Here is a 21,944-nt window from a genome sequence, read left to right as displayed (position 1 = left end):
TTATAATAGGACTAATCACAGTGGAGTTAACAATAAGTGGGTTCAAGCTATAGCAGCTACTGTACAAAACCTGCATCCAAGTTCTTCAAAGGCCGACTTGTACGCAACTCAAGGGCAATCCAACATCTAAAAGCCACTGCAAGGTTCCGACTGCGTTTTCCCAAGCATCTAGTCTTGTGTCGCACCGACCATATGTCTGCCTCTGCCTGCTAGCAGATTGCACCAAATATTTTCCTTTTTTATCGTGGCTGAGCAAACAAACACCATCTGCGGGGCTCGTTGAGGGAAATCCTGGTCCCCTCCGTGCCGATGGGAAGGCAGCCGTGCACGTCTGCGGGGCCTGATGTTTTTGCTAGCCATACCGTGAGACAAGAGCTGTTCTCTGCTCCTCATCTTCGCCCATCCACTGAGCTGTGTTGGGAACTGGCCTTTTGCAAACAGATTTTAAATTCAAATTTTCTTACAGCAATGCCAATTCCTGTCAAAGGAGATTGCCTAGCGATGCCCCATGCTTGTGGGACTGCCTTGGGCATGGGGGTGGTAGAGGAAAGTGGGTATGAAGGCTTTGTTTTGGCTGGCTCTATCCACACAGGTATTTCTTGGATGTATCCACACTGCTGGGAGCTTTGCGCGTTTTCCAGCCACGCTTGAATCCCTGGTCCAGGTCTGATGGTGATTTTTGGTCCTGCTTGACCCGCTTAGAGCCAGAGGTCTGGCTGAGCAGCTGACAGGGGGTGTACATTATTCCCTGTTCGAAGATTTATTCCTTTGGAAGGTAAAATTCTAGGAGGGCACTGTTTGATGAGCAGGGTGTGTGTCATCTGTTTGTGCACACCAGCTGGGGAGCCCCGGGAGCAGGGGAGCATTGGTAACTGCTGAAGCAAAGGTGCGTGCATGGTCCCTGGCTGCACGGCTGGGTGTGGGGCTTCCTCCCGCTTGGCTTTTCTCCGTTACCGGCCTTTCTGTCAGAACCCTCTCTTTTCCCTCTTCCAGAAAACACAGAAAGGTAATTCTCAATTTCATAAAATCCCCTGCAGTTTTGAACCAGCCAGGGACTCACAGAGAGCTCTGATCGAGCGACAGGTCTGGTGGACGCAGGTGCAAATTACCTGTCACCTCGGTTGCTTTTCCACACACACGCTTCTGCAGCGCTGGGTCCAGAGCATGTGCTCTGACCAAATTTTTTGTACAAATGCCCTTTGGATTTAGCAATTTGCATGGCAAAAGCAGAGCTGATGAACCACAGGCTTCTCTGCTGCTGCCTCTAATTAAAAATGCCACGTCCAACACCAGCAGATGTTCCTGCTGTCGAGACCCAACTAGTAATTTAGTGCAGTGTAATGCAATGCTGACTATGCTGCTTAGTCTGAAAGTGTAATAGCCTTTTTTTTTATTGTTATTATTATTAATTTCCTTTTGGGGATCAAATCCCTTGATATTTGAGACCTGAAAACTTGCTACGCTAATGGCCCTAACCAATTACTGTGCCAAATGAGCTTAGCAGCCCTCTGTCTTTCAAGTCAGCGCCGCAGCCCACGATGCCTCCGAGACCATAGTGAGCTCGCGGGGCTTTGGGTATGCGGCAAAATTAGCCCCAGAGGTGCAGCCTGAGGAGCAAACTGAGCCTGTTAAAGGCTTTGATTTACATGTTTAGGGAAAGAGGGAATTCAAAGCTTGAGGCCTCTCCTCCTCCTCTTTTTTTTCCAGTTTTCTGTTGAAGCAGATCCATCCTGCTGCTTGCTTGGGTGCTCAGGACACTGAAGCTGAGCACCCATTCCTCGTGGGGCACAGTGGTTTTGAGATGTGCCCAGTATTTGGATGGAAAAGAGAAGAGAAACCTTCTTTTCACAGATGCTTTGGCCCTTTTAAGCCCCAGAGAAACAACTAACTTGTGAGACTTCAGGGAACTCCCTCCCACTGCACACTCCTTGCTGTTACATGATGAATCACGTAATAATTGTATGTTTATTGAAAGACAGCTGGGGAGCTTCGCTAATGAGTAAAATTCCAGGCACTGGTGTATTTACCAAAAAAAGGGGTCTTTACCAGATGGACAACGCTTTGAAATGAAGCATGAGGTGTACAAGGATTTTTACCTTCTTCGTCAGCCAGGAAGCCGAGTGCATCCCTCCGCGTGGTTTTTGCTCTGAAGCCTCGCATTGTTTGAAAATTGCATAACGAGTTCAGCCCGGCGAAGACGATCGTTGCCTCGGCGGGGTAGGGAGCAGCTGATTCATGCACGTACCGAATGCGACCGTCACACTACATCACACCACTGCTGGAACCATTTTACCGGCTTTCTGTCACGCAACAAATTTATTTTAAAGCGTGTGGGCCTTATACTGCCTGGAATGGCTTTACTTGCACTTTAAATACTGCATAAACCAAATTTAGAGATATATTTCTCACTTCCCCCTGTTCTCTGCATCATTTTTTTTGCTTCTGACTGTCCAATTGGTTGCAGTAATTCACTGCAGAGGAAGACGTTTCTTAGATTTCCAAGAGTGCCAGCTCCTTAACCTTTATAAAATTAGGGAGCATGAATCACTTGTGACTTTTACATCTTTCTCGAACACAAGTAGTTGTTAGACGCTGGCTGCCCAGGGCAGCGCTTGGCCTCAGTTTAACTTAGTTGTAAATGTTTGGAAATTCGCACATAATATCTCAGCACAATGGAGACTCTGCACGCAGACGTGGATTTATTGAGAGGGACACTAAACATATTTCAGCCAGAGGAAAGGAAGACGAGGCACTTAGCTGTTTTATTGTCCTATACAGTATGTATCGGCATCTCATATTTCGTGAACATAACTGCCAGGTTGACTCAAGAGATCCATGGATCAAGTGTTGTTTGTAACCTGCACTGAACGCTTCAAATTGTGTTAAAGTTTCATCTTGGCAGCAAGGCTTTTGCCATCTTCTGGTAACTCTGTTGCAACTGGAGACCCGATGACCTCCAAGGTCTTTCCAACCAAACAAATCTATGATTCTACGATGCCAGGTGCTGGCTTTTTGGAGCACAGGACAGGCATGCAATGGCCACATAAAGGGGAGTAGGACTTTAAGGTTACACCTGTCAGCTGTTCGCATTTAAGAGACAAATGACTATTTTAGCTTATTTTGTGAGTTCATCCTGGGTTTGGTGCTGTGAGGGAGCAGGTCCCTGTCCCGGTTCCACCCCCTGCAGCCTGGAGAAGAAAGGGAGGGTGTCCTGTCCAGCTGTCCCACTGCCACTCTTATCCTGCATCCAGGTGTTCTGGTGCCTGCACACAAGATGGGAAGAGACACCCTGGGATAGGCTGGTCCCCAAACTTGCTGGGCTTTGGGACAAGCTCCTGTTTGGGCAGGACAGGCCCAGAGTACCTCCTCCTGCCCCCTTTGTCCCCAAGACAGGTGAGGAGGCCGCTGTGCTCCAAAGCAGCTCACGCCAGAAATGTTCCTGAGCTCACCTGCCACGTAGGTGCAGCCGACACCAACGCACGTCTCTTAACAAGGTGCAATTTGCACTTGGTTTTTAATCCTGCGCTCGCCTCCTGAGTCTGTTGTTTCTTTCCCCAGAGCTGCTTCCCTCCACGGCAGAGGACCTGCCAATCCCCACTGCTGCGGATGACAGGCTGTTAGCAAAGGGGACACCGCTCAGTGTTATTAACACAGCGGGGGTTTCCTGAGCACCAGCAAACAACAGGCTATTACAGAGATACGACCGCACTTTTCACAGCTGGATCCAGGCACACAGATGAAGGGACTGTGCCGTCAATGACAACAAAACAACCGCCTTCTCTGCGCAGGTGAAAATGAGACACGTGCAGACGGGGAGGCATCCATCCCTCGCTCTCCCTCCGAGCTCAGGCCCTGATTCTGCAAGGACAGAGTCACCTGCAATGGACAGGCTGCTTTCAACCCATCAGACCCCCACACAGACCTCTGCAGTCTCCTTTCTCACAGATAAAGCTCAAGAGCTATCATGAAGACAGAGAAAGCCAAAACAGCGTTGGCCGGGGTCAAGCAGCTTAGGAGATATGATGACAGTGATTTAATAAAGGCTGACTGTGCCATCGTTCAAATCAAACATGATGCTGTTTCACCCTGTGACACACTGGCATGCCCTCGGACAACAGGAGCAAATTATCTCAGATCCACAGAGCTTAGAGATTTACATACTTCGCAGTCCTGTGTGGTGCTGGCCTCCTTGCACCTCTGGCTAATGTCAGTAGCAAAGATCGATATTTGACCTTCCACAAAGAGGCCACAAAAAAAAAAAAAATTCCCAATTTAAATTGGGGGTTGGAACTGCGTGATCCTTGAGGTCCCTTCCAACCCAAACTATTCTATGATTCTATGAAATCATCCCTGGTGTTCAGGAGCTACAGAGGGAACAAACTACCAAAGCAGAGAGTGTGAAACCTGTAAAAGAGAGAACAGCCATCTTGGAAGCCAAGGATAACTTATTAAGAAATGCTTACATAACACCCATCTGAGTAGAAGTTCTTCTCTCTAGATAAGGTAAGAGCTGTGGAAAATGCCCTTGTTACTACTGGCAGTCAAATCAGCCCCTTCCAACAGGCTGCCATCTCGAAGCTGAGTGGTGGTACCCAGCACTGTGCTGCTTCCACTCCATAGGGACGAGGGGGAACAGAAGGAGCAAACAGAAGGAGTCACAGGATGAGAAACACCATCGACACTTCAGGCAGGCTGCTGGGATGCCTCTCCGATGGCTGTTTTCCACCACCATCACCAACCAAATTTTGCAGCTTTGCACCGCCCCATCCTTTTATGATGAAGCTCCCTCAAAGAATAACTCGCCTTCTTTAATCATGTTTGCTCCAAGATTTATGGCTTGATGCTTATTCACCAGCAGAGCTTCTCGATGCGAAATGTCAGCAAGCCTGTTATAAATCGCTCCTGGCATTCCTGCTCTATCTTTTATTTGGCCAGGAGTATTTCTACCTGAAAGTGATAAATTCCTGCTATAACCGCTTTATGTGCTTCAGTAATTACACCATACGGGCATGGCAGGGGCTGCGTCTGTGGAGGCACCACCTCAAAACCAGTGACCTGTAAAAAGCCAGAGACGGGGATGAAGCCCAAGGGCGAGCTCTAACCAAACAGTTCGTGGAGAACCAGCAGAAACTGGTGGAGTTTGACAACAACGATAGTCGGAGGCGAAACAACCAGGTCATATATGGAGGCTTCAAAGGAAACTTCAGTTGGAGGATGGACATCACTCAAGATACCCAAGACCTTTGAAGACCAACACCTTAAATAACTGGGCATGCGAAACGGGGAGGAAAAATGTTATAAGTAGTTCTGCGAAATTTAATTAGTATGTATGATAATTCTCAGAATTCTAATGAATATACATGTTTTCTTGTAACAAAAGAGGAATGGGCTGAGGGGTTCAGTACGCATGAGAGGCTTGGAATTATCCCTGTGCATCCAGCACTTTCAATACAGGAACACCTGCTTCTTAATAAATAAATTACTATTAAGAAGTTTTTATTTTATTCCTGATTTTCAGTGACAAGCGGAGCATCTCTGTCAGCCTGAAGCTGCTGAATGAGTGGAAGAGAGGGAAGGAAAAGAGATTTTTTGAAGACAGAGAGGAAAGGCATCAACATGAGGCAGGTGCCTTGCTGGGTGTGAGGAGAAGATGCTCTCAGCACTGTGGTGTTGTGCCTGCCAGCTCATTTTACACCTTGCTTGGGTAGATGTTTGTGACAGAGAGGGGGAATATGCGTAGAGCCGCACTGGGTTTGGGTTTTATGAATCATAGAATCATAGAATCACCAGGTTGGAAGAGACCCACTGGATCATCGAGTCCAACCATTCCTATCAATCTAAACCATGCCCCCTCAGCACCTCATCCATCTGTCCCTTAAACCCCTCCAGGGAAGGTGACTCAACCCCTTCCCTGGGCAGCCTCTGCCAGTGCCCAATGACCCTTTCCGTGAAAGATTTTTTCCTAATGTTCAGCATGAACCTCCCCTGGAGGAGCTTGAGGCCATTCCCTCTCGTCCTGTCCCCTGTCACTTGGGAGAAGAGCCCAGCTCCCTCCTCTCCACAACCTCCTTTCAGGTAGTTGTAGAGAGCAATGAGCCTCTACAACAGCCTCCTCTTCTCCAGGCTAAACCCCCCCAGCTCTCTCAGCCTCTCCTCATAAGGCCTGTTCTCCAGCCCCTTCACCAGCTTTGAGAGCGAGGAGGCCCTGGCCCAGCTTGCCCAGAGCAGTGGTGGCTACCCAGTCCCTGGCAGGCATTCAAGGCCAGCTTGGACGAGGCTTGGAGCCCCTGATGCAGTGGGAGGCGTCCCTGCCCTTGGCAGGGGGGTGGAACTGGGTGGGCTTGGAGCTCCCTTCCCACGCTCCAAGATGGCGGACGTCGTGCCACAGCCCCGGAGCGCGGGAAGCGGGGAGGGGGCGGAGCCTGTAAGGCGGGCGGGGGCGCGCGCGCGAGCTTAAGGGGCGTGGTTAGAGAGGGGGCGGAGCCTGTGGGGGCAGAGTCTGTGAAGGGGGCGTGGCTTGAGGAAAGGGGGCGTGGTTTATGCGTATGGGCGTGGCTTAAGGGGGCGGGGTTGCTGCGGACCCTATAAATAGGGCGGGTCGGCGGTGCCCCGAGCCTTTAGGGGCGTGGCCTGCGGAAGGGGGCGTGGCCTCGGCGTTGGCGCGCGCGGGAGGCGGGCGGCGGGAGGCCATGCGCGCGGCGCTGCGGGGCCGCTCCGGGAACGCGCGGGCCCCGGGCCCCGGGCCGCCCCGCTCCGCCGCCCCCATCCCCATGGAGCCGCCCTGGGCCCGCACCCGCGCCGCGCTGGCCCGGCTGGAGGCGGCGCTGGGCTGCTCCCGCTGGTAATGCCCTCCCGCCGCTCCTTCGCCTCCCCGCCCGCTCTGCTTCCGCTTGTTCTTCTGAACTTTCTTCACGCCCGGCCCCGCTTCACCCTCTCATTCCCCTACCTCCTCCTCTCCTCCTCATTCCCCCCGTTTCCCTTCCTTCTCCCTCCCTTCTCTCCTTCTCTCACCTCTTTTCTCCCCTCCCTCCTGTCCTCCACTTTCCCTTCTCTTCTGACCCCCCTTTCCCCTTCCCCTCGCTTCTGACCCCCGTTTTTCTTTCCCCTCCCCTCTGACCTCCCCGCCTTTCCTTTCTCTTCTGGCACCTCCCTTTTTCCCCTCCCTTCTGACCTCCTCTTTTCCCTTTTTCCCCTCCCCTTTGACCCCCCTTTTCCCCTTCCCCTCCCCTCTGACCTCCCCTTTCCTTTTCCCTTCCTGTCTGATCCTCCCTTTTTCCCCTCCCTTCTGACCCCCCTTTTCCCTCCCTTCTGACCCCCCTTTCCCCTCCCTTCTGACCCCCCTTTTCCCTCCCTTCTGACCCCCTTTTCCCTCCCTTCTGACTCCCTTCTGACCCCCTTTTCCCTCCCTTCTGACCCCCCTTTTCCCTCCCTTCTGACCCCCCTTTTCCCTCCCTTCTGACCCCCCTTTTCCCTCCCTTCTGACCCCCCTTTTCCCTCCCTTCTGACCCCCCTTTTCCCTCCCTTCTGACCCCCCTTTTCCCTCCCTTCTGACCCCCCTTTTCCCTCCCTTCTGACCCCCTTTTCCCCTCCCTTCTGACCCCCTTTTTCCTTCCCCCTCCCTTCTGACCCCCTTTTTCCTTCCCCCTCCCTTCTGAACCCCCCTTTTCCCCTCCCTTCTGAACCCCCCTTTTCCCCTTCCCTCCCCTCTGACCCCCCCTTTCCCTTTCCCCTCCCCTCTGACCCCCCCCTTTCCCTTTCCCCTCCCCTCTGACCCCCCCCTTTTCCCTTTCCCCTCCCCTCTGACCCCCCCTTTTCCCTTTCCCCTCCCCTCTGACCCCCCCTTTTCCCTTTCCCCTCCCCTCTGACCCCCCCCTTTCCCTTTCCCCTCCTCTCTGACCCCCCCTTTCCCGTTCCCCTTGCTTTCCCAAGGGAGCCTTGTGTTAAACCCGCTGTGTTTCTCCCTCCTCTGCCCACAGTGCTCGTGTCCTGCAGAAGCCCGTGTCCCTGGGGCAGTGCGACCATGTCTTCTGCCTGTGAGTAGCATGTTGTCCTGGGGTGTGGAAGCCCCTGAGGACGCAGCCCTCCCTGCCATCTCGCCTGGGGGAGAGGGCAGCTGCCTGAGGGAGCCGGAGCACCAGTGGGAACAAAATCCTGGCTTTCCAAGTGCTGTTTCCAGCCTTGGTGTGTTTGCCTGGCGTTAAGGTCTTGTGGTTTGAGCTAAAACACCATCAGTTTTCTCACTTCAGCTCAGCCTCACCTAAGTAGCTTCATTTTCTGAACGTTAATGGCATGTCTTTCAGACTGGGCTGGTCTCTAGAAGTGATAGCACAGGGATTCAGAAAGGCCATCACTTATTCCTATAGAAACAAAAGCCATCTTTGATAGAATGCCATTAAGAGGTGAAAAAAGGTCACACCTGCAGGACGTGACCCCAAACTGACCAACAGAACATCGCCTTCCACACAACTCATACTCCTTATACCCGTGAGAGATCGTAAGGTTGAACAGACCCAATGACTTTAGCTGTTCCTCATACAGCTGCCCCTCTAAACCCTTCACCACCTTTGTGGCCTCCTCTTGACTCTCTCCAGTAGCTTGAGATCCTTTTAATTCTGTGGTGCCCAAAACTGCACCCAGTGCTCAAGGTGGGGCCGTACCAGTGTGGAGCAGAGTGGGACAATCCCCTCCCTCAAGATAACTTGTCAAGACATCAGAAGATGATGCAGTACATGGATGAGGCTGGAAAGAGTAGCCAAATGAGTCATAACCATTCATTAGCAGCTATCTCGTACTTCAGAAGAAGAGTTTATCTGCTATTACCAGAGTTGTTGTTATATCTGATCTTTCCTTCTTTGTGTGCCTGGCCTTTTAGTCATCAATTTAATGTGTCCTTTGATGACAGAGTCCTTGATGGTGGCAATTTTTAAGTAAAAGTAAGAAAATTTAGATGAATTTGTTTATAAGCGGCTTTGGTGGGGCATGGATTGAACCTGCAGTATCCTGACATGAGCTGACTAAAAAGAGACATTCCAGGCACTGGAAGAAGCTGCTCAGGGAAGTGGTGCAGTCCCCATCCCTGAAGGCATTTAAAAGACAGGTAGGTGAGGCGCTCAGGGTCCTGGTTTAGTAGGGGACAGGTATGGTTGGACTTGATGATCTCAAAGGTCTTTTCCAACCAAGCAATACTGTGATTCAATGATTTATTGATATGCCTGGGTGAATGGCCAGAGCTGGCTTCTCATATCTGAGGTGAAATATGTGAAACTAATGAACTGCAGTAATGGGGTCACACATAATGTGGCTGGTTCTCCCTCAGCATGGATTTTATTATGGGCAGGGGTATTTATTAAGATCCGTTTCTGCAGTGTTGTCTGAGTAGCTCTACGAAGTTCGTTACAGTTAATGGATAATGACTGTAAAAACCCAACAGCTGGAAGTAATTAGGAAATGTCGTGGTATAAAAGTCATTCAGCATTTCCTTTGCGCTACCTTTTACAGATGTGGGAGACCTGAGGCTAACTTTCCTACAGAACAAGACCCGGTCGGCTCTTATCTTTGCTCCGAGTGATTTGTCAGTGTCATCTGGAATATGTCAGAGCCAAGAATTGTCCTTCCGTCTCTCGATCATAGCAATGGCTCAACCGCAAGGTCCTTTCCTCGCTCAGAACAGGCTGTTTCAAGCACAAAACAGACCGAGCAGCTATTTTTTATGTACCAGATTTCCTGTGTTGGAATGAAGGCATGATACGTGCTTTGAGGGAGAGAAGCCGGTGCAGAGAACGCATCTGAAAATAACTGTCCTCGTAGGGAAAGTGGTGGTAGTTATACTTCTAGTATTGTTAACTGATCTGCTACTAGTTTTGGGGTGTATGGCTGTCAGCTGACTGTATGTTTAGAGTCTAGATGCACAGGCTGTGATTTTCCTCTCTAGTAGCAGTGCCTTGCTCTGATTTGCATTCTGTTCCTCTCGGTGTTCAACATGATCTGCTCACATTTAATTTGATACCTTTTGCTAGACTTGTGTGTGTTACATGGTGGTAAAGCAACAGTGACTTTTGAAATTAATTCAGGCTCAAGAATGTGAAATTATAGCCTAACTTTAATAGGATAGATTGGAGTTGAAAAGTGACTGTGGCCCTTGGATGTTGCAGTTCAGATGGCAAATCGTAAGGTTCTCTCACTGGAGTAATCAAATGAATAGAACATTTTAGGCTCATATAGGGAAAGTAGACTCCCTAAGAGGCTACGAATGTTAAATGACCTTTAATAAGTTGATGTGTTCCCCCATCTGTGTTGCCTTTATCATCTCCTGGCATAAATGCTCAGGAAAAATGATGGGATACTCTGAACACCTGCATGTCCTTGTGGGACTTCTTACAGAAAAGCGTTCAGACAAGTGAAACTTCACGATATCAAGAAAACGTTAAGTAGGAAAAAGTGGGAATGGTGGTTACTATAGCTTGGCTTTCTGTGGAAGAATAGCCCTGCCCCTAGCTGAGATCTGAAAGAATCTGGAGTTTTAATTGTTTGAGCCTAATTGTTACCTGGAGACAAAGAGCTTTGGAGCTTTAGCATACCTGGAAAATTTTGCATCAGCTTGTGAGTGTGAGAGTCACACGATACCACGTCTTTCACGACGGTGTTCTGAGAGGGCTCTGGGCTTGGCTTGCTTCATTATGGCTTGTCACTTGCCGTGATAAATACGTCCTCTCCCCCATTTGTGGCTTACTCATGTGGGCTTTACAGCAGCCACTTGTCAATGCTAAAAGATTCTTGCTGAGCATTTGGCTTTGAACAGTTTGATAGCGAGCAGAGTAGATAATTTACGCTGGATAATGGTTTTTTACATTTGACTTTCAGATCTTGCGTGGGTGACTCCGTTGGCAAAGAGTGCCCAGTGTGCCACATGCCAGCCTGGGTGCAAGATGCGCAGATAAACCGGCAGCTCGACAACATGATTCAGCTTTGCAGCAAACTGCGGCACCTGCTGGGTGTGGACACCTCAGGTAAGGGCAAACCTGGGCCTCTGACAGCCCTTGAATCTGCAACGCTCTGTCTCATTCCGTGGGCTTTGTAGACAGTGAGCAGTGCGGCCCTGCTTAAGATGCTGAAAGGCTGTTCCAAACAACGTTTGCAAAGTTTGATTTGAAGAGAACTGGCTGTATGGATTGCTCGTTCTTTGAATCTGTTTCACGAAGAAATCTGCATGAGCGGGGTAGTCCATAATTCATTAGAATCTGTCTTCCAAAATTAGATGAAAGTGGGATATATTCCCAAGTCACGTGGCCGTGAGTTGCCAAACCAGGGATGCAAGTTGTCATATCGTATGCTCCTAGGGGAGCATAATAGGTGAAGTTCTGCAGCGTGCACTTCTTTGTGGGGGCTCTGTTCAAGGATTAATGCATATATTCTCTTGCCTTTTGTGTGTTTGTGAATCCGTGCGCACGTGCTGTCCCAGTAATATTCAGTTTAGGGTTTTTGCACACAGAAAAATTGATCCTTGCCTGAAAAGGGGAAGGATGCAAGCCTTAACTCATTTATTTTTTGTTTCCTAACAATCAGCCGGTCTGCTACAATGGAATTTTGTCATTGCTGACTGTGCTAGAAGATGGCAGAGATGGTTCTCTGGGAATTCATCTCTTTATCAAATTCTAGGCTGATTGTCAAAGTAAGAAAAAATGAAATTAAATGAGCGTAGGTGACTGTGTCTTCTACAAGCCCAGAGAGGACGTTTTAGGTAATACCAAGTTTTAGAAAACGTTAATTTAGCTGTCAGATATAGAAAAGGTAATTCTTCCTTCACTGTTGCTTCCTAATATGTTTGTCTAAATTAAAGATTCTTTTTCTCAGTCTAATCCCCTCCGCATCTTCGTGTTCATTTATGGGGTAGCTGTTTATTGACATCAAAATACATTGAAGTGAGGAGGCTGGAAGCTTATGTGTAATTGTAAGGGAATACGTATTATATAGATTTAATATCTTACAGTGATTAAATCTTCTCGAGCATAGAGAATGTAGATAATGGCTTAAATAGGGTTTCAGGGAAGCATTTTAAGTGGTGAAGACTTTTTAAAACGTAGTTGGATGAGAATCTCTGAGAGGAGCTGTTTTGTGATCTTGTACATAAAGCATTTAAAATATGACATGGTGCCTTGTTGAATACCGTTCAGGCATCTTTGAGAACTTTTCTAGATGGATTAACTCTTAAAAATTGGTCTGATGCTTAACTGTCCTAGAAGTTGAATTTAATCCCATAGTTCTTCTAAAATAAAGTTCATGTGATGTGGCTGAACTGCCGAATAAAATGAGGTACTTTTTATTTTTCCTTGTTCTGACTTAAAAGCAGACAGAAAATTGAAGTTTACGGGAGTGTTCTGTTTGGTGGTAAAGTTATGAACTGGGAGATTGCTTTCCATCCCTTGTAGTCTTTGCAGTGTACTGAGGATTAACGGCCTTTTGGATGTTTCATACTGAGGTTAAGGGAAAAACCTCCCAAACTGGTGATAGTTCACTGCCAGGGATGGTTTGGATACGTAAATAAACGAGCAGACCTCTAACAAAAGCCAGTTATGTGTTGTGCTATGGATGCTGTAGCTTTAGAGATTTTGAGAGCAAATCCTTGAGGGTGTTTTGTCACTCAGCTCTGGCAAATCTGTCCTCTCTGTGTGTCATGAATGTAATGTATACAAAGTGAAATATGTTTGTGTTTGGAGAATCAGGGCGTCTCTTGATAAGGAGTTTCTATCATGTTCTTACAGCACCGTGCTTCTATCACATTCCTGTCAACAGTATTTTCTTTTCTTTTTTGTTAGAAGGTCAGAAATTGTATTTTATGTTCCAGTAAAGGAAACAGACCAAAGAATCAATCTTTCTCTGGAGAAAAGGGAGAGAAGCAGTTGGAAAAGGAATCTTTCTATATATTTATTGTATGTCTTTTGCATATACCTTGTTTTGAGACAATTGTGGCTTGTCTCAGGGCTCCTGTTTGAGATCCTTGTTGACTTTGGAGTTTCTATTTATTGCAAACGTGTTGTGCTACCCATTTTTCAACCTAAGACAGACCTAGTGAACTCAGTATGTTGTGTGTGTTGTCTTTAAAAACACGTAGAACTAGTGGGACTGAGAAAGATAGAATTGAGCTCCCATGTTCAATATTTGAAGTACAAAATCCCTGTACCCCTACGTTCCACAGTGGACAGGGAGGGATCTCACTTTGTACTCCATCCTTCGTCTGAGGGAAGGGGAGGAGAGCTGTCTGACCTCCTCACCGCTTAGCCTCGTACCTTTATGAGGATAATGAGAAGCTGTCTGGCTGGCAGGTGTCTGCACCTCAAAATCTCCAGCTCTAACGTTGCAGAGTCCAAGGCATCTTAAGAAGTGGCTTTGATGGGACAATAGGCTTCACAGGTGGGTAATTAGTGAGAGCTTATTGAATCATGACCATAGTGTGTCTCTTGCGCTGGAGATGAAGGAGCTTGATTTACATTAATGACTTAGAGAATTTCTAAATACTTCAGCAGATTTTTTTCTGTGTTAAGTTCTTTATAAAGAAGAGTTTGTCATGAATTTTCACAACAACCATTTATGGATGATTTTACCTTATTCTTTGTAATGTCATCTGCTTCACTCCAATGCAGTCAAGCAGCAAACCTTCCTCTCCTCCTCTCACACAGAGCTAGACCTTGCAGGTGTTGGTCACAGCTTCCTGAGCTCGTGTTGATGCTGGTGGACAGTGGGAGAGATTAACTTCTGATTAGCCTTCATAGTGTCATAATTTAGTTCCACATTTACCGATGCGGAGGGAAAGATGCTGAGCTCCTGTTGTAACAGATTACATTGGGTTCCATGCGTGCTGTGGCATTTTTCATAACAGCTAAAGATGAGTTTTTGAATAGCTGGAATTTCTCCCTTTCCCCCCCTCTGTGTTGAATACTTAACTTGCAAAATAATCATTCTTCAGTGAAGGCACTAATGTTGCACAGATGGTACCGAAGCACTTCCCTTTGATTTTTAATAAGGGACTAGTTTGTCAAAGAGATTTCTCAACTTCTGTTCTAAAACCCATAATAGAGAATAATTTGAAAGGCACACAATGTGCATCATTATATTCCTTTGATGCAGATTAATGATAGCTAAACCACATTTTCTAATTGCTCCTTTTTTTTCCTGCTCTAGTCTGTTATTGCGCTACAGCCGAACTTGGAGATGTAGCTCTCTAGCTGCGAGGCACTGTGCATCTCCTAATGTCTTTGTCTACTCTCAACCCTTTTAAGATTTAAGAAATTCAGCTCTGTTAAATGTCAACATTAAGAAACTTGTGCTTATTATGTGCAAATAAGTCTAATTTAGAAAGAATTCTGTTAATATATTGTGTATGCGAATGTTACATTTAATAGGTAATGGAGAACAAATTTACTGCATCTACTATAAGCTGATTCTAATACTGTTGTTGTGGATAGTTTTTATAATATTCTAAATGCTTAAAATCTAGAATTAGTAAGGCCTGCTTTACTGATTTGTCTTGTCTCAATAAACCTCTAAAATTTTTGGGAGGGTACTTCTTATATTTTAAAAATACAATTGAATCTTACTCATATATAGTAATTTTTTTCATTTCTGTTGAGTTGCAAGCTCTGGCTTCCAACTTGAAGACAGCAAAAGAATTCCTTTGGATCGATTTTTCTGTGAGCAATTTTCTCTGAAGGTAGTTTAACTGTATGCACTTGCCTACCAGATAATGGAATCGCAGAATCGTTTAGGTTGGAAAAGACCTTTAAGACCATTGATCCAACCATAAACCTAACACTGCCAGCTCCATCACTAAGCCATGTCCCTAAACAGCACATCTACCCCTCTTTTAAATACCCCCATGGATGGAGACTCCACCGCTTCCCTGGGCAGCCTCTTCCAATCCTTGCCTACAATTTTGGTGAAGTACTTTTTCCTAATATGCCATAAAAACCTCCTCTGGTGCAACTTGAGGCCATTTCCTCTTGTCCTATTGCTTGTTACTTGGCAGAAGAGTCCAGCGCCCACCTTGCTACAATCTCCTTTCAGGGAGCTGTAGAGACCGATGAGGTCTCCTCTCAGCCTTCGCTTCTGCAGGCTAAGCAACCCCAGGTTCCTGAGCCACTCTCCATAAGACTTGTGCTCCAAACTCTTCACCAGATGTACTCTCTTTATATGAATAAAATGCCATCCTCTTTATATAAATTAACATTTACTTATTAAGCCATAAGAATATTCTCTCTGTCACAGCTCTGGGTCCATCAAAGGATTAGATTTTCAGGATTGGCTGTTTGTCCTTATTACTTCTCCTTCCTACCTTGTGCTCTTTGGAAACGGAGGAAAGGGGCAGCAGACTGCAAGAATAACATTTCATTCCAGATGCTGTGCAGAACTCTTCAGGTAAAGTTGATGTTAGCTACAGAGCATTCCAAAAGACGGAGTTGTTGATGAATGGCTGAGGGACTGTGCTCAGCCTGGCAGAAATTGCCTTCCCCAGTAAGCTCTGGAGAGGTTCCCTGGCTGCCCTCTCAATGCGATGTATCTCCTTCACAGTATATGTGGCCTTTTAATCGTGTTCCAGGAGTGCCTCCCTGTTCCAAAACATGCGTACACCTAAAGTAGTTGCTTATAAGGAAAAATAATCCTGGGAGAGTATTTATTTGGTGTATTCTCAGCAAGTTTTTAATAGCCTGACTTCTAAATCCCAGCTAAGCAACCTGTAATGAACAGATCAGTTTGAGAAAACCTTGGGGTTGATTTTTCACAAGCTTTCTTGCTGCCAGAAGTGGTATATACACAGCTTCCAGTGTAGATACTTAATTGTGTTAGGCTGCTTTAGAACCCACTTCTGAAGGACAGTGCCTTGGATTGAATTTGTCACTTCGGCTTTAAAGTCTTGCTGTGCTGTACACATCAAAAAGAATTCTGGCCATCACAAAACTGTCGCACAAATTGCTTTCACAAGCTGATTTTATTCTCGCTTTTTACTTGGAGATGACTGATGGTTCCTAGCAGGGTAAATATTTTAGAAGGAAATCTTCTAGTTGTGTAAACAGAGAAGGCAAGAGGAGTAAGTGGTAACTGTGGTTTATATTTTGCATCTGTTTGCAATCAAGCTCTTGCTTTTTTTCCCCCGATGTTATTGTCAGGATAAAATTGGATATGACTGCTTTCTGAAGGCCAGCTAGTTATGAGATTTAGGTCTCAATTTCAGTCCTTTTTTCCCCTGTTTGCACCAAGCTCAGCCCTCCAGGAAAACCAAATAGCTGCAGCTCTGTACTCGATGATTATCTTCAGATACCAAAATGATTGATTAGCTAGCCCGAAGCTGTCTTCCTAAAGACACTTTTGGTCTGATGCCTTAGATATTACTCCAGCTAAATCTCCTAATGTCTATCATAGTTTAATTCCAGGGATAAGTGGGGTAATTTAAATCAAGATTGAGGAAGCATTTAACCTTGAAATACTGCTTGAAAAGGAAACCTCAGATGTCTATTTTGGTATTGAATTACTAGCTATATAGGCCTGGTTTAAGTGAAATTTCAGACCTGTTTTTTGGTGGCTAAGGGATTGTGAAAGGTTTTTCTGCTGTCTGTGAGTTTATCACAGCTTGCTGTAGAAAAGAGGCTCTAGTTACTAACACCAAAAATGGAAAGGAAGGTACAGAAAAGGTAAATTACCCGTGGAAAGTTAACGCACTGAAGTGAAGGTGATACATTATTGCAGCGAGTGTCTGTCTTTCGCTTTGAATAATCAAGACTTCGTGTACTTTATTTCAAGAATGTTTTAAAAAACCCACTAATCCTGGTCTTAGTTCTGCTAAAAATAATTATACTAATACCATACTTGCCTCACTAGGCAAAATTAATATTGGTTTTGTGACTGATTGCTATAAATCACCAAGACTGTTGTGAATGGTAGCCCCTGAGGCTGGAGGCAGCAGAAAGATTGAGTTGTGCCTTTACTTTGGAGAACTTGTCCAAGTAACCTAAAATAACTTTGGTTTCCAAGAAGGAATATGTAAAAATAATAATCTGTTACAGTTCTTTGCGCTGAAAGAGTTATCAAATTAAATTAGTGTCTAACTTAGAGGTCACTTTTATGTTCCTTAATTTATTCCTACGGCATTGAGGGCTCCATTTACAGCCCTTGTTCTCAACTGTTATTTCGTGTGCTGGGAGTACAGGATATTCCTCCCTCATCTTGGCTATTGATTTGTAATGTGCTGTATGATGTGACTTATGAAATTGCTCCACTGCATATTTTTAAAGGAATGTTTAAGATCATCAAAATGTGTAGCTTCCTTGGAATTATTTACTGCCAAGAGGTAAAGGATCAAATGGCAGGACACAATTACTCACAGATTTTCTATATATTCCTTTGATTCATCTGCTGTATCTGCAGAATCAGTCAAAATTTGTCTGGAATGTTCAGCATTCTTATGAGGATGGTGTTTTCACTTGCTTGTAATTATTCTTCTGTTCGTCTTGAGATGAACTGTAATATCTTTTAGATAATTTTATGCCCCTCTTCTCTGCTTTGGTGGATCACTGAATCATAGAATCGCTTGGTTGGAAAAAACCTTTGAGATCATTGAGTCCAACTGTACCTGACCACTACTAAACCGTGTCTTTGAGCACCTCATCTGCCTGTCTTTCAAACACCTGCAGGGATGGGGACTCCACCACCTTCCTGAGCAGCCTCTGCCAGTGCCAGAGACCCAAAGTTGAGTCCTGCATCCAGCTCTGAAGCCCTCAGCACAGGAAAGACACGGACCTGTTGGAGGGGGTCTAGATGAGGCCATTGAAATGATCAAAGGCCTGGAGCTTCTCCCCTGTGAAGAGAGGCTGAGAGAGTTGGCGTTGTTCAGCTTGGAGAAGACTCTGAGGAGATCTTATTGCAGCCTTCCAATACTTAAGGAGGGCTGATAAGAAAGATGGGGGGAAAATTTTTAGCAGGGCCTGTAGCAATAGGATGGGGGTGATGGTTTTAAACTGAGAGAGGAGAAGTTTAGATTGGATATAAAGAATTTATTTTCATTGAGCATGGTGGAACACTGGCCCAGGTTGCCCAGAGAGGTGGTAGATGCTCCATCCCTGGAAGCATTCAAGGTCAGGTCAAACAGGGCTCTGAGCAACCCGATGTGGTTGAAGATGTCCCTGCTTACCGCAGGGAGGTTGCACAGGATGACATTAATGGTCCCTTCTGATCCAAAACATTCTATGATAATTGTTTCTTTGCTCTTTTGTGTATGCACAGACTACTTCATTAAACCTATTTCCAAGGCAAACTCAGTGACGGAGCCAGCTTCTCTCCTCTGTATGATCTGATCAGAAATTTTGCCGTGGACGTGCTGTGCTCTGAGCCCAGACCACAGAGCAAATTTCCCTGCCCGGGTGCTCCCTTGCCTAGTGGATAGCTTCAGGTGTGCTGGGACCCCTGGGCTAGAGTGGCATCTGATCTTGACAGTTGTTTTAAAGCCCCGTCGCGTTTGTCTCTTCAGCAGAAACAAAGGCACTCATGGGTTGTATTTAGTAACACTTCAACACTTAATGCAGTTGTTATTCTGGTCTTCTCTTTCCAAAGTTCTGCTGAAGAGTGCTCTAAATTATCTTTCTTCTTCCCTGATGCACTTAGATTCAATGAAAGATACGTCCACGCCAACTGTCTCAGACTGTGGAAAAAAGAAGGAACAGATAAAAATGTGGTTCAGCCCGAGAAGTAGGAAGATTCGATGCATCCTGAACAGGAGTCAGCCTGAGACTAAAAGCAGTGACCTTTGTCAAGATGCGTCTTCCGTTTATGATTACTTTCCTTCTCCTCCTCATGAAAAGCCCTCCAAACCGATAAAAAAGCCATCGCGGAAACAGAATGAGAAGATGAAGAAGAAACGTCTGGCAGACATTAATAAAGTGTGGAGCTTAGAGAAGCCCGAGCAGAAAGGAGGAGTTGGGGAGAAGACTCCCAAGGAGAAGTGTGTGACCATCTGCAGTCAGTCTGTAGTCCTGTGCACTCCAGAACCCGATAGCCCTGAAGAGCTGCTTCAGCAGGAGTCCGTAAAGGAATCTGACTCCAGCAAAAATACAGAACACGTGGAAACACCACCACAGGCAAAGTCCTCAGAGAAGAAAGAGAACAGTGAGGTTGCGTGCCCAGCACAAGTTAGCGAGAAGGAAAATCGTGCTATGGAGACATCGCAGTCAGTAGAAAATGAAATCATGCCTCTAAAACGTGGAAGGGAGCACTCCAGACTTCCAGTTACTCCTCAGTCTAAAAGGCCAAGGAGAACCGAGGGAAGCACGACTGGGAAGGCAGGCAGGCAGGCAGATTGCTTAAAGGAATCGCCTCAAGGTCGCCCCGTCACCCCAGCGCCTGAACACAAGACCCCAGTTCGGAGTTCCTCCTCCACGTCAAAAGTCACCGATGCTGTCACGAAGACAAGAAGCTCTGCAGCCTTTCAAGCAGTAAATAGCCCTTCACTTTCAAAACCTCCCTCTACCCCATCAACTTCCAAGGCTCAAGTAGGATTGTCATACAGTCCTTCTGTGTTGAAGTCCCCTGGTGGTAACTCAATTGCCAGAAGAAATTTCAAAGGAGAGACTTTGCTCCATATTGCTTCTATCAAGGTAGGACCATCATCTTCTAGTTTATCTTTAAACAGAGGTTTAAAAAGACAATGTTATATTAAAAATAGCCTAGAAACCAGTTACTTCTGTACATCCCGTTTCGGGATGTGGGGGGAAGTCTCATCTTGTGGTCTTTTTCTGCTGGGTGTATAGGGGAGATTTCAACCTGATTTTCTGATTGCAGAAATAAATGACTATTGGAATGACAAAAAATGGCTATACTTGAGAAACTCAGTGTACTGCAGTGTCGGTTATATGCATGAGTTCTAGGAAGTGATGAGCATTCAAATGCTTTGACCTTATGTGCCAGAAAGCTGTCTCTGTTTAAGGAGTTTAGCTAAGTATTTCAGATCTCACTGAGTGATCTCGATCAGATTAGCTCGACCTGGTAACTCAGCCAGGACACAATCTGAACTATCTACATAAAGATGATTCTATGCAACCTTAATTGAGGTGAGCTATTTCATAATCTTTGAGATCCTCCATGTGTTGTGAGTGCTGGCTCAAGAGAAACAAAATGCTGCACCCTGGGATTCCCATGCTGAGCCTTGTGTCCTGAGCACGTTGTCCTTGCAGAGGGCCGAGAAGGGAAGATGAGGATGGAGTTGGGATGTCTTCAGTAGACTTGTCACTCATTTTGCTGCTTCCAAGCAAACTCATCAAGGCAGCTCTGTTCCAAGAGGTGATTTCAAAGAGTTTGTAGTCTGGAAATTCAGGTGCACTTTGTGCTAAATCGTGATATAAAAATGCTGTCTGGTTAATAAACTACCTCTGTTGGTGGAACTCACCTGTCAGCATGCTGATGTTCATACAGCACTTCTGTTGAGACAAAGAATTTCTTGAATAACCGTATCCTCTTTGAAAGGCATTCTAATGAGCCACTTCCTGCTGCAGGAGACCTTATTAAATGGAAGCAGCAGCTGAGCTGAGTTCAGATATTTTACTTGATACCATTAATATAGAATTAGGGAGGAGAAAATGATACCTTGCCATCCAAGGGCTCAAGAGCTTTAAAAGATAAGTCTCTTGTTACCTTTCATTATAAGTCATGTATATTCTCCTTTATTAAAGCATCGTTTACAAATTATCCGTTCATGATTTTCTGGGAAATTGTAAGGAGTACTGTTATGATTGACTGGATGTAAAAAGTGGACCTACCTTAACAAGTTATAGCGCAATTATGGTTTCCAGCAGTATCATAGAACTGTTTGTCTTGGAGGGGATCTTAGAGATCATCTGGTTCCATCTCTGGCCATGGGTAGGGACACCTGCCGCTGGACCAAACTCCTCCAAGCCCCATCCAACCTGACCTTGAACACCTCCAGGGATGGGGCAGCCACCACTGCTCTGGGCAACCTGGGCCAGGGCCTCCCCACCCTTCTCACTGTGAAGAATTTCTTCCTAAAGTCTAATCTAAATCTTCCCCCTTCCAATTTAAAGCCATTACCCCTCATCCTGTCACTCCAGACCCTCATAAAAAGTCCCTCCCCAGCTTTCCTGGAGCCCCTTTCAGCCCTGGAAGCTGCTTTAAGGTCTCCCTGGAGCCTTCTCCAGGCCAAACCACCCCAGCTCTCTCAGCCTGTCCTCACAGCAGATTGGTTCTAGCCCTCGGATCATCTTCGTGGCCTCCTCTGGACCCGTTCCAACACTTCCATATCCTTCTGAGGTTGGAGATATGTATGTCTGATATTTCTCTGGAACTCAGGTATTTAATCTGAGGAAACTGAGCATCTCTGCAGCTTATCGTGAGATGTGGAGTAAACAGGGACATGGCAATACGGTGGTTTTTCATTGCCAAGCATTTTGAAGGTAAATGAGTAAAAACTGAACAGCTCATGCTGTAGAGAGAAGAAACAAGCAAATTTTGATTATCTAAGTTGAGTGGCGTAGCTGGCACTGCCTGTTGGCATTGGTGCAGCCTCTCTGAGGAAGGATGAGGGTGATTCTGGTGGGCTGAGCAGCTGAACTCCAGCTGGAGTGTAGGCGGGCGGTGGGGCAAACACATTAGTTCTTCTTCCAGTCCTGTGGGTGAATTCATTTTGGTGTCGTCTTTTAATGTTTTTAATTATTGAGCTAAAACGGGGAGTTGCTTCTGTTCCTCATTACTTCTGCTGTGGTTTTAATCCGTTAATTCCTTTTGTTTTGAGGTGCTCATTAGTAAAGGCTTGTTTAACCACACAGGGCTTTGGGGTGACCTCTAAGTTCCCCGCTTTCTTTTAATGGTAATTAAAATAAGGCAAGGAGAGGTGTCCTTTGGTTATGATCTTGGTTTAGTCGCACACGTCTCTGTTTCGAGCTAGTGAACTTCCA

General features: G+C 46.1%; 1 protein-coding gene across 3 annotated transcripts in view; it reads left to right on the top strand.

The window, feature by feature from the left end:
• Positions 1-6,689: 6,689 nt before the first annotated feature.
• Positions 6,690-21,944, top strand: part of BARD1 (BRCA1 associated RING domain 1) — a 50,136-nt gene continuing 34,881 nt past the window's right edge. For all 3 annotated transcript variants that reach the window (XM_069860599.1, XM_069860597.1, XM_069860598.1), the window contains exons 1-4: positions 6,690-6,841; positions 7,977-8,033; positions 10,861-11,006; positions 18,646-19,634. In XM_069860599.1, the coding sequence (XP_069716700.1) occupies positions 6,690-6,841; positions 7,977-8,033; positions 10,861-11,006; positions 18,646-19,634 (1,344 nt within the window). The remainder of the gene's footprint in view (positions 6,842-7,976; positions 8,034-10,860; positions 11,007-18,645; positions 19,635-21,944) is intronic.

This window comes from Phaenicophaeus curvirostris, chromosome 7 (assembly GCF_032191515.1).
Source record: "Phaenicophaeus curvirostris isolate KB17595 chromosome 7, BPBGC_Pcur_1.0, whole genome shotgun sequence".
Classification (NCBI taxonomy): Eukaryota; Metazoa; Chordata; class Aves; order Cuculiformes; family Cuculidae; genus Phaenicophaeus; species Phaenicophaeus curvirostris.
This window is presented reverse-complemented; position numbering and strand designations above follow the sequence as displayed.